General features: G+C 44.9%; 1 protein-coding gene across 1 annotated transcript; it reads right to left on the bottom strand.

Moving 5' to 3' along the window:
- Positions 1-3,361: 3,361 nt before the first annotated feature.
- LOC135056463 (C-signal-like) lies at positions 3,362-18,524 on the bottom strand. The gene is made up of 3 exons (XM_063961681.1): positions 17,999-18,524; positions 5,176-5,353; positions 3,362-3,710 (listed from the first exon to the last, which is right to left on the bottom strand). Exons 1-3 carry the CDS (start codon positions 18,323-18,325, stop codon positions 3,424-3,426), a joined length of 792 nt encoding a protein of 263 aa, XP_063817751.1. The 5' UTR covers positions 18,326-18,524; the 3' UTR covers positions 3,362-3,423.
- Between the last annotated feature and the right edge of the window lie 36 nt (positions 18,525-18,560).

Below are 18,560 nucleotides of genomic sequence, written 5' to 3'. Positions count from 1 at the left end.
ACGGAGCCGTGGGAGGAACAAAAAGTGGCTGTATACGAAGAACACCTTTCAGGAAGGTCTGTAGTTCCGGAAGCACCGCAAGTTGCTTCTGGAAGAAGATGGAGAGAGCCGAAATCTGCACTTTGATGGAGCCTAATCTTAGGCCCGTATCCACGCCTGCTTGCAGGAAAAGCAGTAAAAAGCCCAGTTGAACCTCCTCAGAAATTTTTTTTCTACTCTCAAACCAGGAAACATATTTCTTCCAGATACGGTGGTAATGTTTTGACGTGACCCCCTTACGGGCCTGGACCATAGTTGAAATGACCTTGGAAGGGAGACCTTTTCTGGCTAGAATCTCCTTCTCAACCTCCACACCATTAAACGTAGCCGCAGTAAGTCTGGATAGACGAACGGTCCTTGTTGAAGAAGGTCCTCTCGGAGTGGCAGTGGCCAGGGTTCTTACAGAGACAGGGTCAGGAAGTCCCCATACCAGGCCCTTCGAGGCCAATCTGGGGCAGTGAGAATTGCTGGAACGTTATCCCCTTTGAGTCTTTTTAGAACTCTGTGAATGAGAGGGATTGGAGGAAACAGATACACAAACTGGTAAATCCACGGCACCGTCGGGGCATCCACTGCCACCTAGCTAAAAGCTAATCCCGGGATTGGCCATTTTTCAATCCCGATACCCCGGATTGAAAAAATGGCCCGGGATTAGCTTCCCTACCCCACCCAGACAGTTCTACTGGAGTGACACAGAGAGAATTGGGACCAGCACACTATACCCAGGCAAAGCAGTACTCCGCTGGGAATGATATCTGTGTTTGTATATTCAGTAATGCAGTGTTATACTGCTAAATATGCTCCCCCCTTTCTATTAGCCCCCTGGTACCAGTAAATATGGTGGATCAGCAGGGTCTGTTGAGGAGCAGCTTCCACACGCAGCCGTTCAGGCAGCAGCAGGAAATGGCGCCTCTTGAGCCTCTGGTCTCGCTCTCCGGGAAGCCCCGCTCCTTCAGCGCCGCGCGGTCCCTGCAAATATTATACTGGCAAAGTGTGTGTATATATATATATATATATATATATATATATTTATTTAGTAGTTCATACAGCGGCGGCACTCAGACGGGGCTTGCTCAGCGTCAAAGAAAGAAAGAGACTTAACTCTAATCTAAGTTTACGTTTCAGTTTATAACTTTCGTCAGTTATAAACTGAAACGTTAACTTAGATTAGAGTTAAGTCTCTTTCTTTGACGCTGAGCAAAACCCGTCTGAGTGCCGCCGCTGTATGAACTACTATGTGCACTATTTTGTGATAGAGGGCACCTGGGCAATCCAGTACTAGAGGTATTGAGTGCCGGTAATTATGTGGATATATATTATATATAATATATATATATATATATATATATATATATATATATAATATATATATATATATATATGAAAAAAAGAGAAAACAATGGAGGGCGCAATGGTGAGTGTAATCATCAGAAGTGCTTTACTGGCAAAGTATTCACTCACATACATTGAAAGTAAAAGGTAACCAGCGCAGTGTAGACAGCTCGTGTAGCCTCCGGATGGCATACACCGATGTGTAACGTTGCTCTAGGAATACCAATAGCCGCCCTGGACATCCAGCCGCACGGACAACAAACGGACCTCACACGTCGCTCATCTGGGCACTGGGTCCATGTCACAAGTCCTGCTGGTCACGCTCACAATTGCGCCCTCCATTGTTTTCTCTTTTTTCACATGTGCTGAGGAGTACAGGTTTACTCCTGAAGGAGGATTGCAGCAATAATACATTTGGACGGATATATCTGAGACTATATTGTTCTAAATGCGCGACATTATCTTTATTTATATATATATATATATATATATGTGTCATTGTCTCAGTAGGGGAACCAAAAATGTGTGATATTGAATTTTGGATAAGGGAATATATATATATATATATATATACACACACACACACACACACACACACACACACACACAGGTTGAGTATCCCATATCCAAATATTCCGAAATACGGAATATTCCGAAATACGGACTTTTTTGAATGAGAGTGAGATAGTGAAAACTTTGTTTTTTGATGGCTCAGTGTACACAAACTTTGTTTAATACACAAAGTTATTAAAAATATTGTATTAAATGACCTTCAGGCTGTGTGTATAAGGTGTATATGACACATAAATGAATTGTGTGTATGTACACACACTTTGTTTAATGCACAAAGTTATAAAAAATATTGGCTAAAATTGTGTATATAAGGTGTATATGTAACATAAATGCATTCTGTGCTTAGATTTATATCCCATCACTATGATTTCTCATTATGGTATGCGATTATTCCAAAATACGGAAAATCCAATAACCAAAATACGTCTGGTCCCAAGCATTTTGGATAAGGGATACTCAACCTGTGTATATATATATATATATATATATATATATCTCAAAAGGAAGTTTAACAAACCCAATAACTGCGCTGCCAGTGTTAGGTCCGTGGCGGGCACCGCAGCCCGTGATCGCCGCGCCCTTTTGCCACCACTTGTCACCGGGACCCCAATGTAAACACTCACCGCACCGTTGGCATCTATTTCGGCATCTGTTAGAGGGTGGCGGCATTCTGCTGGTGTGTGCACACAGTGTGGTGTGTGAAATAGCTCCTCAGGAGCTCAGTATCCTGTCAGCGGGATTACGAATCCATTAACCCTCAGGAGGTTGGTTCGGTCCCCCCCCCCCCCCCCTAAGTCCCACAACGCAGGTAGACTTGTTGCCAACCAGTACTACCTGAAAATAACAAACTAAAATAAATTCTGAAGAATACTCTTGGAGCCCACCAACAATGCACCCGGCTCCTTGGGCACATTTTCTAAATGGAGTCTGCTAGGAGGGGCATAGAGGGGAGGAGCCAGCACACACTATTAAATTCTTAAAGTGCCCAGGCTCCAATGGACCCGATCTATACCCCACGGTACTGAAAGTCATTTTCCCCAGTATCCACTAGGACGTTAGAGAAAAATTACACCACCACGTGACACATCTGCTGCTGAGCTTAAATGAAAAATAATACAAAGAAACCTTTGCACCCACTGTCCACTAACACAGAGAGGAAAAGAAAGAGGGAAGGGTGTCAGAGGGAGAAAGAGAAACTGGCAGAGGGAGAAGAGCGATAGATGGGGAAAGACAGATTGGGAAGAGACATGGAGTAAGAAGGGAAAGCAGAATGTGAGAAAAGAAGGGAGAACTGATGGAAAGAGAGAGGAAGAAAGAGATAGAGCGCTGATAGAGAGAAAGATAAAGGAGACAGACTGAGACATTACCCGGGCAGCCAGGGTCAGCTTCTAGTATTTGAATAATTTGAACAATAAAGTTTTGAAAGTTGCTGAAATAATTTAATGTAGTTTAATTCATGTGTTATATATAAAAAATAATTCACCAAGGAAGTTCGGATCCATTCCATGAAAAAAACTTCCCAGTGTGGTCCATGCCTAGTCTGTCAATATTGTCTATAAGGTAGGTCACAGAGTCTTCAGGTGAAAATAACTTTTCCATGGGGACATTTTTATGGTAAGGTCTTGACAAGTCTGTGTCCACAGTGCCCGGGTGCAGAGAAACACAGACCACTTTGCCCTTTCCTCTCCCCAGTTCCACAGAAAGGGTTTTGGTGGCCATATTTAGAGCCGCTTTAGACATCCTGTAGCTGTACCACCCACCTAAGCCTGAAGAAACAGAAATTAATTTATGGTTCAATGTGTATAAGATGCATTAATAAAGAGCCTATAGCAGTGGTTCCCAAACTTTTTTGAATCACAGCGCCATAGAGTATCATAATTTTTTAGACGGCACCACTAGGCCAAAAGTTTCTTATTGAGAAATTTAGAAAAAAATATTACATTAAATTGTGTTTATATGTCATCCTTAGACTGTTATGTGGGGAGGGACAGGATTCACTTCTGTTTGTCCACATATTTTATGATTAGCAGCCACAAGCACCGGTTTTGCCTATTGCATTAACCAAAAATCATTTGAATTGGTTCTGGACCACCAATCTAAGGCGCCCCTACAAGTGCCCTGGGGCACCCCAAAGTGCCATGGCACACAGTTTGAGAACCACTGTCCTATCGTAAACTGACATATGCATTTCATATATGTGCCCTATTGAAACATTACAATGGCTTTTCTTTATGTTTTAAGAAACATGCAGCAGAACATTAATAGGAAAAAAGGGTGAAAATAAATAATAACTTGGTAAAATGTTGCCCAGTTTCGGCATCATTTAGATTTGAATGAATATAAATTATATTTGTTGTAAATGAGAGCTGGCCCTCACCAATTAGGTGCACTAGGCAAGATTATATCTTGTAGCGCAGAGGCAATCTCCGGTGGCAACCCTGCATCTCCAGGAAAGATGGACACGTCCCCAGAGTGATGAAAACGGGGATTGCCACAAAGCCACACTCCTTCAATGCCATGCAGCTTTTTAGGGGCACATGCGCGGGGGGGGTACTTTGGTGCACATGGTGTCACCAACCCCGGTGATGCCACAGATGCTAGTGAATGTTATACCTTTGTTCTGTTGGGCTTCTATGCTGTAGCATGCTTTATCACTTAAACAAGCAATGATAATCAATAAGACTAACTATAAATGATCAAATGGCTGGAGCAGGGTTTCCCAACCTTGGTCCTCAAAGCACACTAACAGTCCAGATTTTGGGGATAGCCATGTTCGAGCTCAGATGGTTAAATTAAAAGAACTGAGGTAGTAATTAAGTGACCTGTGCTCAAGTATAACTATCCTTAAAACCACTTGGCCAGAGGAAGCAACAAATCACATCCCATTAATACACAGATCTATAGAAGCTCTACCATGATGCAGTGAAGCTATTAGTAATAAGTGTGCTTCTGTAAGGTGCTCTGACTTTTGCATATAATGCACAAGTTAATATATGTATACAATCTTGTAAGTAATGTCTGTATAAACAATAAGTTCTGAGGTCAATACAAGATTCAACAGGAACTACTGTAAATGATTTTGGATCTTAGTAGTCACCTCGGACTAATATGAAATGTATATAATACTCAGCCTACATCCACTGCCTTTTATTTTAACACACATATCGTCAATGACTTCCACTATGACATATAATCACACATTATGACATTTACAGTATTACTTATGCTTACCATTGTCCGTTATAGAGCCTACTTTAGCACTTATGTTAACTAAAATGGCATTGTGTTGTCTGGATTGGTCAGGTGACTGTGCTCCAAACATCCCTCTTCCCTTCATAAGTAGCGTAGAAAAATATTTTGCCATCAACAACGGACCGATGGTGTTTGTAGCAAGTGCCAGGGAGAGACCCTATAGAGTAGGAAAAAAAAAATAGGATTTTGGTACTTACCGGTAAATCCTTTTCTCTTAGTCCGTAGAGGATGCTGGGGACTCCAAAAGGACCATGGGGTATAGACGGATCCGCAGGAGCTTGGGCACACTATAAAGACTTAAACTGGGTGCGAACTGGCTCCTCCCTCTATGCCCCTCCTCCAGACCTCAGTTAGAAACTGTGCCCAGGAGAGATGGACATTTCGAGGAAAGAATTTATAAACACAGTGAGTGTCATACCAGCTCACACCACGAACATACCGCAGAACATGGCATTCAAGAGAAAACCAGCCTACGGCATGAAAAAGACACAGCCACATGCTGAGAGAATATGTAACACAACCTGTGTGTCAACACAACCAATAATAAGACACCAAATGCCATGGCCTGAAAATCGTCAGCAACAGCCTGACAGAGAAGAAACACCACCAAGGTGTAGCCAAAAACAAGAACTGCAGACACAGTACGCACTGGGACGGGCGCCCAGCATCCTCTACGGACTAAGAAAAAAGGATTTACCGGTAAGTACCAAAATCCTATTTTCTCATACGTCCTAGAGGATGCTGGGGACTCCAAAAGGACCATGGGGTTAATACCAAAGCTCCAGAACGGGCGGGAGAGTACGAACGACTCTGCAGCACCGATTGAGCAAACATAAGGTCCCCTCAACCAGGGTATCAAACCTGTAGAGCATAGCAAATGCGTTTGAACCCGACCATGTATCCACTCAGCAGAGTTGAACCGCCGAGACTCCTCGGGCATCCGCCCAGGAGGAGCCCATCCTCCCAGTAAAATGGGCCTCCACTGACCTCGGTGACGGTAGTCCAGCCGTAGACCGAACATGCCAACTAGAATCACAGAACCAACGTGTAAACGACTGTATAACACAGTCACCCAAACCATACTGGGAACCTATCAGACAACAGAGCCCCTGATTCTTCAATCCGAACCAAAATGGCGACCTAAATATTCAAATCCCTGGCTACATCGAGGGAATTTGAATCAGCTAATGCCTAAGTAACCACCGTCATTAAAATAGGTCAAATTCTGCGAAACACAGAAACCACTCTCGGCAGAACTACTAACCGAATTCTCAATTCCTTTCTATCCACACGAAAGATCAAACAAAGGTCTTGTGAGACAAAACCACCACTTCCGACACCCACTTAGCAGATGTCAAAGCCAAGAGCATGACCACGTTCCAAGAGAGAAAGTTTCGTAAAGAAATTATTAGGCCACACTCCCAACTCTAAACTTGTATCCACACCGGTTTGTAAAGTCAGGATAAGAACTACCTAGCTGAAAAACTTCCGTAGAAGCCTTCCTGTATACACCCAAAACACATAGTTACGCCCACTACAGTGGTAAGGTTAGCCGTTACTTCTTTCGTAGCTTGAAGAATTGAGGAAAGGACTTCACTGGGAACACCCTTTCGGCTTAGGATATGGCCTTCCACCACCACGACGTCAGACGCAACCGCGGTAAGTCTTGAAACACGCCCTGATCTTGTTGTCACAGATCCTCACGTAGAGAAAAAAGGCAGGAATCTTTTATGAGTAAATCATGAAAACCTGAATAGCAAACCTTCCTTGGCTAGACCGGATCCAAGAGGACCGCGACTAAAAATCACGGTGTCACAAGGTTGACCCCTGCTATAGCTTAAGCGTCCTCTGACCTGGAACAATATCCCTGAGGCCTCTCCTTGAGGCGAGACGCCAACCTATCCAACTGCGAAAATCCTCAAAGACTTGTCACGTCTGTGAAAACTTCGATGACGACCGAATTTTCCCCGGATGGAGATCACGTCAGCAGAGGAAATCTCGCTCTCAGTCGTTCACCTCCAGAACGAAGCCTATTAATATAGTGGTTACCAGACTCTCCACCCTACGGCAAAGCTGTGCCTCTACTGCCATTGCCGCTTTGCTCCTTGTTCCACCATAGTGGTTCACTTTTGCCACTGCTGACAAGACGTCTAACAGAACTAACTTGGGCAGAACACGAAGAATAAGTTTGTCGAAACGAAGTCTTAATTCAAGAAAGTTTATAGCAGACAAGCTTTCCAACACGACCCTATCCCCTGGAAACACGTCCCTTGCAAGTACTGCTCCTCCGTCTCGGAGATCTGTATACACGGACACCAGGATTTACACCCGGAACCCGAACCTTCATCCCTCTAGAAGGAGAGAACCGAGCAGACACCACAGGAGCGATGTCCTGGCCGTTAGGATCATATTCCTGTGCATGTGTCGGTGAGACCCGGACCACATTTCCAACTGGTCTCTTGAAAACCACTCTGGCAATAAAGCCTCTCACCAAAAAAGGCCTCTCCGGCCGCAGCCAACCGGTTAAGTAACGGAACACCTTGAAGAAGTGTCACAGTAAAACCGATCCAACCCTGGATCTTCAGACCCCTTTTCACATGGAAAAACACCGAACCTTTACCGGTTATTATCTACTCTGAAAAGCACCTTCAACATCAGTGTCGTTGGAAACAACAGCCAATCCCTGTGTCGAAGAACAGTCAGAGAGAACCAACGATTTGCACCTTTATACAGGGTCAGCTTACATCAATAATGATATTCCACTTGTTCAGTCACTCAATACTCTATGCGTAGCAATCCACTGGTGGATGTATTCACCTCTTTTAGAGGGAGGGATTCACCTTTAGATAATCCAAAAACAAATGGACATGGTGCAAGTACAGCCAGATAATTTGGATAAAAGGTGATTTTAATACAAAAAACTCACAAACAGAGAAAGAAAATAGGCATATAACCACTTTTGTGGGTTAAGGACATATGACCAGGCATCAACACTGTTACCCTCCCAGATCGTTAACAAGGAAGCAGATCGGAGTTCCGGAACCTCGAATCCACTGGTAAACAGGAAGCCGTTCAGTCCAACAGTAGTCCCCAGAAACGTCAGTCACCACGCCTGAAGCTTTTCGGACACTTTAAGGACCTTGTGAACAATAAACCTATAATAACACTACAAAATGGACATCTGGAACGCATTCTGGAAGAAAAAGGTCTAACTTCCGGTTTTTCGGAGCTGGAACGCATCGTGGAACGCAAATGACGCACTTCCGGTTCCGGTAAATCACCGCGATCGTCATTTCCGGAAGAGGATCAGCAGAAACGGACGAAAATTGATTAGAAGTCACAAGTGTAGCCAATTCTACCTGATTAGTTAGGGTATTTAGGAAGCATCTATTCAGTCAGCCACCATGCCTCTGATGAAGGACTAAGGTCCGAAAAGCTTCAGGCGTGGTGACTGACGTTTCTGGGGACTACTGTTGGACTGAACGGCTTCCTGTTTACCAGTGGATTCGAGGTTCCGGAACTCCGATCTGCTTCCTTGTTAACGATCTGGGAGGGTAACAGTGTTGATGCCTGGTCATATGTCCTTAACCCACAAAAGTGGTTATATGCCTATTTTCTTTCTCTGTTTGTGAGTTTTTTGTATTAAAATCACCTTTTATCCAAATTATCTGGCTGTACTTGCACCATGTCCATTTGTTTTTGGATTATCTAAAGGTGAATCCCTCCCTCTAAAAGAGGTGAATACATCCACCAGTGGATTGCTACGCATAGAGTATTGAGTGACTGAACAAGTGGAATATCATTATTGATGTAAGCTGACTCTGTATGTGATCAACTGTTATCAGCGCTATTGTTATACCTAATTGTATTGTATTTCCGATTGTTCTGAGACTGGTGAGGAGTCTCATCCTAGGTATACCTAAGCTGCAGGTGATTATTGGCGCGGTGTGCAAATTATATACCTTTACTTGACCTTTATACAGGGACCACCGGACAATTTCCTGATCCTGACGCACCTCTGTATGGCATCGCGTACTATCTTCCAGAGTGGAACGGCAAGAACTATTAAAAAACAGCAAGGGGAAACAACCGTAACTCAGAATGTTCCCCTTTGCAGTGATCGCAAAATACGCGTTATAGCGCGTTTTTACGCGCTACAGGAAGAGACGTACCCGGTTTAAAAAAATGAGCGGGTCCCATAGGGCGCGCTGTGTATCACTGCACCAATAGGAGACTCTGTCTACCCATCCAATCACCGCCGCGCCTCCTCAACCAATCGCCGCCGCATCTCTCCATCCGCATGCACCCAGAAGGCCCCACCCCCTACACCGCACACACACATCACACCAAGGGCAAAATGCCGTACAAGATCACTAAGTGTCCGCAGCGCTCGCAGACAGGCAGGCCGGGTTATACCCCCTTCTCCTCCACCGCTGCATCCTGCTGCCCTGGCTCATTCAGACGTGTGATGGAGGCTCTGCCCGGGGTCATCATGTGTGCACTGCCCATGTACAGTATGTGCCAGGCATGTATCAGTGCGTCCTGCAGCATTAATAATATTATAGGAGTCTTCTTCTCCCCCCTCTGCACCTCCATAGGGGAGCCTCACCTGCTTTGCACATACTACATTACTTGTCATATACTTTCCCCTCCACTCCCTTAGCTATTGCAGCTGGCTCCCTCTGCATAGACTACTAGGTGCTGCTGCAGTAGATGGGATTGGCTCTGTCATGTGTCACATAGTGGGGGGCTCTAGCTTTGGTAGCTTCATATATGTCGGTGTTGGTGTATTATGTATATATACTGCGCATAGGCAGATGCTGGGTGCGCACTGTGTCCTAGGGAATGGTATACCCCTTTCACTGATGCCACCACTTTGACTGGGAGCTGCTGGTAGAGTTACAGTCAGACCATGGTGGTCGGCTTGTGAATCCCTTGCAGCCCTGTGTGTCCCATGCCAGCCTCGGCCGTGCTGTGACAGCTCCCGCATGGGGAAGACACCAGCCGTTTCTGCAGCTCCCCGAACTGGGACTCTCCCCCACCAATGACTTAAACTTGCCCTGCGGGTGCCAGTATACAGCAGCGCACACACACACACACACACACACACCCACACACACACACACACACACCCTTCTGTAACATGAGGCTGAACAGGGCCAACCTGTGGCTCTCCAACCTCTGGGCATTCTGTGATTTGTGGTTTTACAATGGCAGGAGAGGCACAGGCTACCTAAACCTGAATGATAATACAATTCAGGTTTGTGTGTGTGCATATAGATGTATGCGTATAATATATTTGATATATATATATATATATATATATATATATATATACACATATATACAACCACACATTGCAATCTATGTACCCAGAGAGGGAGTGGTGCAGACGCGGCTCTGGGAACTGCTGGAGAACATCTCTGTTATATCTCCAGTAAAAGCAGAAGTGCTTTCAAGCGGTGTGGGATAGAGTAAGCAGCACAGAGGAGCTGATTTGTGACCGTTATTAATACTGTCATCATTTAGTGCTCCTAGTGGGGTGACCTGTAGGGTGTTACTACAGTACTTCATACAGGATACATATGATATCCCGCCAGACGGGTTCCTTGCTGTCACTATACCGACAGCGACATCCCGTTGGTCAGAATCCCGACGGCAAGCCCCCTCGCGGTCTTGCTGCGGTCGACACACATCAGGCCCAGTGGCTCGCTTCGCTCGCCACAGGTTCTATTCCCACTCGGTTGGTGGCGTGGACTCACCAACCGAGTGCGAATACCCGGCAGTGTTCGGGATTCCGGCTGTCGGTATTTCACCAACTGTCAGGATTCCGATGTCGGTCTTCTGAACGCTGGGATCCCTACTGCTGGTATATTGACTGCATCCCCTTCATACATATTGTTTGCAGAACCCATCTACCTCCTGTAAGGCTGATTGTGCCATGCCATTAATGCTGGTCACCATTACGCAGTTTATAGGCATTATACTTGAGGTACCAGTAGATGTCAGATATAAGTAGCTAATTATTGCAATGCAATGTGACGTATTATTACAGAGACCGTGAAAAATAAAACTCTCCTTTCTTGGGTATACAGGAACAAGATTGACTTTGCAAAGATGTTTCTCATAAAACAGTGGATGTAAAGTGTAATTGAAGTGCAGATCTAGAACTGTATTTAGCTACTACATTTGTCTATGTAAGATCAAGGGAATGTATTTTCAGTACTGAAAAGATGACATCCATAGCGTACAGTAAGTAGCCTTATGTGTATGACATGTGGAGTGTTCTAATGGCAAACGGTGCTCAAAAGCAGAAATTGCGATGGGACCCATAAAAAGCGGATTATGACCCCAATTTTTTAAAGTGAGGGGTCCTTGGGACCCACTTTTTTTTTTGCTCAGCGCGATCACTGCCTTTGGATTCTATAAATAACCCACAGGTCCTAGTCTATTCCTGGACCAACTGAAAAATAGTAGACGAGTGCCAACCTATACATGCTCCATATAGAGGAAGATATTTTCTTTAAAAAATCAGAAGTGGCAGAGCATATAATATTTTATTCCAGATTTATTGACGATCTGCTACTACTGTGGAAAGGTCCTAAGGAATTACTTGAAACAGTTATTTCTGAACACAACAGGTCTGATAGCCCAGTAAAATTAACTGTAAAAATGGACATACAGAGTATAGATTTTCTAGATGTCCGCCTCTCAGTAGTTGATTCCTCCATCATCACTACGGTGTACACCAAGGACACGGATCGGAATTCCTATCTGCATTGGAACAGTTGCCATCCAAGAAGTCTTAAAGCCGGCCTTCCATACTCACAAATGCTGAGAATACTTAGAATTAACAGTGACCGTCAGAGGGCTTCCGTACAAATGGATGAACTCATAATACGTTTCGTACAAAGGGGTTATTGTCTGAAGAATCTACAAAGTACTAAGCAGAAAGTTCTTCTTATGGATAGGGAAACTCTTCTTCATCCGAAAGAAAGAACAACTACCAACAGTAAACTCCCGTGGGTTACTACGTATAACGCGTCCTCGGAGAGTACCATGAAAGTTGCCAAGAAACACTGGCACTTAATCAAATCGGATCAACATCTACCTTTGAAACAGGTCGATCTCATGCCTTGCTACAAAAGAGCTAGGAATCTACGGGACCTCTTGGTGAAATCGGATATCTCTGAACTAACCAAATCTTCTAGCAGTAGTTTTTTGATGCCCCAAAAAAAGGGTTGCTTTAGGTGCACCTGTGTTACGTGTAATTACATGATCACAGGTAACACATTCTGTCACCCCCATCTGGGTATCAAATTTTTCATCAAACATCATCTGACATGTGAGACCACACACACAGTATATCTTATAGTGTGTCCGTGTGGCTTACTATATGTGGGTAAAACCACACGGAAATTCAAAGAACGTATGACTGCTCATAGATCCTCAATCAGATCAGCTCTACAAAAAGGCAGTAGCGACCAACCGGTCGCTCGCCATTTCGTAATTGCTAAACATGCCTTAACAACTATAAGATACCGAATGATTGACCACATACCCCCTTCGCTTAGAGGAGGAGATCGTGGTAAGGCCCTTTTGAGATGTGAATCAAGATGGATCCACAAATTGGACACAGTAACCCCCAGGGGTCTAAATGATATGGTACCTTTGTCCTGTTTTTCTTAAATTTCTCAATTTTCCTTAATGTTCTTAATATTTTTAATATTTTCAACATTATTGATGTAGATCCCTTTTTACCTTATAGGCATTTGTCCTATAGCGATCTCCGTTTCTCTATTTTTTCTCTTTTTTTCTCTATTTGTGATTACTCCTATAAGAGTTCACATTTATCATAAGTTTACAATATAGTATATGTATGGATACTTTTGATATAACTAAATGTTGAACATAAACCTTATTGTCAATACTGCTCGGTATGTGAATGATGACCAGCGCTGTTTTGGTTGCTATGGTCACAGTTACCAGGAAGTGTGTAATCACTGGTTTTGCAGCGTGTTTCTATAGTTACATGACACTGGACGTGCGTCGCCGCATAAGCGATGACGTCACCAAACAGCGCCACAGCTGACGGAAGATTGCCGCCCGACGGATCCCGGCGGGGGGCGGTCCCCCGCTCCGGCCCGCGCATTGTGCACAGAGGTGAGGGGATATAAGGTGAGTGCATTTTATCTATGCTTTTATGTCCTGACGAAAATTGAATAAATTGAAACGTTGACTGTTATGAGGGCTTGCTTCACCTAATTATTAGAGTTCTGAGTGCCGTACATCTCTATAGTGTATATATATATATATATATATATATATATATATATATATATATATATATATATATATACACACACACATATACACACACACACACACACAGGTACAAGGCAACCAGAGTCTGATAACTGTGTTAACCAGGAAATACCGTCGATGCCGACAGGGCATCCGCAAACAACTGTATCTCCCCTATCGTGTTTTCTGTTTTAAGCACACAAACACCAATTTTCTAGTACTTAATTTCCCGAATCAAGCACCACCATGCGCCGGCGAAGCCGACAGTTATCCCCACAGCAGCTTGTGACAAAGCCCTCACACCTGCCGACATGTCGACTAACCAATAGTGGGTACAAACAGGGAAACATTGAATTTATGTAATATAAGAGTGATTATGCGTCCATTATCAACCATAAAGCTAAATGACCCCCATATAGCTTTAAAACACTGTGCCCCCCCTCCATCTTACTGTTCAGCAAGACCTGGCGGGGATCTGAAGAAAATGGCGCTGACTCCTGTGTGAGGGCTAAGCTCCACCCCTTCCCAGCGCGCTTAAGCCCGCTCAAATATATATATATATATATATATATATATATATAAATGAGCTGGGGAACCTATATACATATAGGGAGTAAGCCCCTGTTTGTCTAATACGCAGCCCAGGGCGCCCCCCCCCTGCACCCCGCACCCACGGAAGCCGTTGGTGTGTGGGAGCCACAAAGCGCAGCGCACACGCTAGATGCAGCCCAGGGCGCTCCCCTCCAGCGCCCTGCAGGCCGATGGCGTGCGGGAGCAGGGAGCGCAGCGCTACCGCTGCGGCTCCCGCCCGTTCGCGGCATACTGGCGGGGCGGGCACCGAAGTATGTCCCCCCGCCAGTGAAGTACCTAATATATAAATACATATATACTGCCCAGGGCGCTCTCCCCCAGCGCCCTGCAGGCCGATGGTGTGTGTGGGAGCAAAGAGCGCAGCGCTACCGCTGTTGCTCCCCCCTGTGGCACACTGGCGGGGTGAACATACCCGGTGCCCGGGCACCTAAATATGTCCCCCCGCCAGCTCCTAGACCCTCAGCAACATGCCCCCAGGGCGCTCCCCCCCAGCCAGAGACGTTGGTGTGTGGGAGCCTGGAGCGCAGCACTACCGCTGCTGTTACCTCCGTTACTGAAGTCTTCTGCCGTCACTGAAGTCTTCTTTTCTTCCAATACTCACCCGGCTTCTTTCTTCAGGCTTCTGTGAGGGGATTGACCGCGCGGCATCGGGAACAAGCAGCTAGGCGCACCAAGTGATCGAACCCTCTGGAGCTAATGGTGTCCAGTAGCCGAGAAGCAGAGCCTTTAAACTAAGAAGTAGGTCCTGCTTCTCTCCCATGCTGCAGAGAGCCTGTAGCCAGCAGGTCTCCCTGAAAATAAAAAACCTAACAAAGTCTTTTAGAGAAACTCAGTAGAGCTCCCCTAGTGTGTGACCCATCACTCCTGGGCACAAAGTCTAACTGAGGTCTGGAGGAGGGGCATAGAGGGAGGAGCCAGTTCACACCCAGTTTAAGTCTTTATAGTGTGCCCAAGCTCCTGCGGATCCATCTATACCCCATGGTCCTTTTGGAGTCCCCAGTATCCTCTAGGACGTATGAGAAACATGAATTACATAATGTTCTCACGTGTTGCAGTTTTCCAGGACAGGTTCATTTTTTCCATACTCAAAACGTTTCATTTCCAAAACTTATATTGTGACACACACTCCAGGGGAACCCAAAAGTTACCTGTCAGTGATGCTCCTATAAATTAGCTGCTGGAACCCTGTTTACTAAGCCCCAGAGGTTAGATTTTTCCTCAGGAGCTGCAAGGATAAATCCATGTTAAAATGCCCCTCTGCATTTTACAAAACCCATTAGACTGAGCATTTTAGGCAAAAAAATTAAATTGCTACAAGTGTTAAACCTGGACTTTTCCAGTGCTGTAGAACTCACGCCTAATTGAATATGGCCTAAATTGTGGGATGGATTTTATTTCCTTAGCAACTTCCATGTGTATCCTGGTGTTAATTTCAGATAGGTAAGTCTGGATGGGTCTTGCGCACAGAGTCCTATTGGGTTGTTTGCAGTGCTGCTGGTAAATATGAGAACACAGGTTGAGTATCCCATATCCAAATATTCCGAAATACGGAATTTTTTGAGTGAGACTGAGATAGTGAAACCTTTGTTTTCTGATGGCTCAGTGTACACAAACTTTGTTTAATACACGTTACTAAAAAAATTTGTATTAAATGATCTTCAGGCTGTGTGTATAAGGTGTATATGAAACATAAATGAATTGTGTGAATGTACACACACTTTATTTAATGCACAAAGTTATTAAAAATATTGGCTTAAATGACCTTCAGGCTGTGTGTATAAGGTGTATATGAAACATAAATGACTTGTGTGAATGTACACACACTTTATTTAATGCACAAAGTTATTAAAATTATTGGCTAAAATGACCTTCAGGCTGTGTGTATAAGGTGTATATGAAACATAAATGCATTCTGTGCTTATACTAGGGTCCCATCGCCATGATATCTCATTATGGTATGCAATTATTCCAAAATACGGAAAAATACAATATCCAAAATACTTCTGGTCCCAAGCATTTTGGATAAGGGATACTCAACCTGTACCAGGCTTTACTGGGTTGAGTACAAGGATGGTTAGTTGTGCAGCGCTTGGACTTGTTTCTGTGTGAATTAAGTTAAGGTCAGTTGAGTTGATCGCAGCTTCAAGTTTGTTAGCAATTGGGCAAAACCATGTGCACTGCAGGGGAGGCAGATATAACATGCGCAGAGAGAGTTAGATTTGGGTGGGGTGTGTTCAAAGTGAAATCTAAATTGCAGTGTAAAAATAAAGCAGACAGTATTTATCCTGCATAGAAACAAAATAACCCACCCAAATCTAACTCTCTCTGCACGTTATATCTGCCCCCCCTGCAGTGCACTTGGTTTTGCCCAACTGCTAAAAAATATCCTGCTGCGATCAACTTGAAATTACCCCCAGTGATCTAAAAATTAATATGGATGGGTATGTGCGTGACAAGGTTTATTTAGGTGCAATATATGTGACAACTGAACAATCAAAATAACACAAAGACATAGCGTTATATGGTGCGATCATCAATAAACATTTTTTTTTTTTTTAGGATTTAAGTTCATAAGAGAAATATTGCGTTTTAAATTCAAAGTAACAATGTCAGGTTTGGATTCTGGTGAGATAACAGTTCTTACAAAGGTGGCGGTTATCTTCCATGAGATAGAGATGGTTTTGGGGGTGGGTGGCGTGGGTTCCTTGCTGGAGGGCCGGCATCCCGTACCCTTCAGTCTCTGCAGAACTTACCCCTCCGATGTACAGGATGTGCTTTATCAGGATGTCTGTGGTATCAACCGTGATTGGTTTTCCTCCGTCCACCAGGCGCCCATGTTGTGCCGGTGAGAGTCTCTTCTCACATGGCTGGTTGTCTGGGAGACTGCTGGTCTCTGCGCTGACTTCTGAAAACTCGTGCAATCGCAAAATCGCATCGGTACTGTGGTCAGTTGCTGAGTAACTGGCCGCTCGATTTGCCAGCTGGCGAGGAGACTTGTGGGGTTAGCGGTCGTGTTAATGGATGTTTGTTATATGCTCCAACGTGTTTTTGCTTTAGCAGGCCTTCCCCAGGGATCACTCACAAGTATCATGGGTTCACTCTTAAAGGACAACATATGTGAGCAATGCTTTTTGTGGCATGCAAAAGTGTTGAGAAAGATTGCTGTGCCGCAAAGTCAAAACTTTTGGCCTGAATTCAATTAGCCAAAATAACCTGCTTCTGTGGATTAATGGTCATGTGTAAGTTCTTGCTATTCAATTAGATATGTGCTTAACTCTCCATAGCAATTAAGCTTTACATGGGGCTTGAGTTTGCTTTAGACGGGGTTTGTCTGTTTTCTTTGCCCTCCCACAACGGCATCACGGCTGTCTGTATTCAGTCAGAATCCCAACACTATTCGGAATGCCGACACCGGCATCCTGAATCTACATACCATCCTGGCGCTGGAATACAGACAGCCGGGATCTGGAACGACCAGCCACTGGGACGCAGGACATGTATGACCCAGGGGGGTTAGGTTTAGGCTGTGGGGGGAAGGGAGGTGTTAGGTTTAGACACCCCCCATGGAGGGTTAGGGTTAAGCCGCAGGGGGACGACGACACGGGACTGAAGTTTGACTCTCCAACCTTCCATTAAAATATAGGAAAGGGGGCGTATCTTTATACGTGACCACGCCCCTTTTCTTATTTTGTCCCTATTTTTATGTGTGAAATGTTGGAGGGTATGGTATTCCCCACTTAATGTTGCTAATGTATATTAGCCCGAACACAGCATGGTGGCGGTGGCAGCAGCAGAAGATCACCTACCCTGCAATGACCCTAGTGCCTCAGCAGAGCCAGGCACATATACACTCCTGCATCATCACCCATCTGTGTCGGCAGCAGCACCCGCAGTGACTCAAGCTCACCTCAGAGGAGACCTCCCGGAGACTGGTCTCACCCTTCCCACTGGGGTGCAGCATCGCTGAGGAATTAATGAGAAGATCCAGATGACCAAACTCCTGTGCCACCGTGTGTGCAGCCTCCTGTATATCCCGCTGGCTGGTGACATCCAGCTGCAGGACGGTGAGTGCGTCTGGGTGCCTCTCCCTCAGTGTCTGCAGCTCAGCAGCAGAGTCCGGCTCCCTGCAAGTCCCTATGACCCTTGTCCCATGTCTGGACGTGACCAGGAATTTGCAGAACTGGAGACCGAGACCCCGGCTAGCTCCCTGCACCAGCGCTATTCCTCCTGTCATGCTTACAGCTGCACACGCCAATGAGGTCTGCTAATATGTAACGCAATAAGCCATCGCTGCTGCTAACTACATGGTTGAGGCTAGAGCTAACTACATCGCCACCCTGTGGAAGGCCTGTATAACTTCGACAAGATGGCTCCTGTTTGGAGGACATATTGTTTAAAGTTTCCGTCCCCTAGTGTTTTAAATGTAGTTACAGAGTCGCAGACAGAAACCTGTCGTTGGGATATTTCTA

Source organism: Pseudophryne corroboree, chromosome 3, assembly GCF_028390025.1.
Source record: "Pseudophryne corroboree isolate aPseCor3 chromosome 3, aPseCor3.hap2, whole genome shotgun sequence".
NCBI lineage: Eukaryota > Metazoa > Chordata > Amphibia > Anura > Myobatrachidae > Pseudophryne > Pseudophryne corroboree.
The sequence above is the reverse complement of the archived record's forward strand: the minus strand, read 5'-3'. Positions and strand labels throughout refer to the sequence as shown.

Coding starts and splice junctions, on each gene's coding strand:
- LOC135056463 (XM_063961681.1), bottom strand. CDS start 18,325: ATGACAGGAGGAATAGCGCTGGTGCAGGGAGCTAGCCGGGGTCTCGGT. Junction 5,354..17,998: donor TCCGGGAGGTCTCCTCTGAG/GTGAGCTTGAGT, acceptor CCTACTCTATAG/GGTCTCTCCCTGGCACTTGC. Junction 3,711..5,175: donor AGGCTCTATAACGGACAATG/GTAAGCATAAGT, acceptor CTGTTTCTTCAG/GCTTAGGTGGGTGGTACAGC.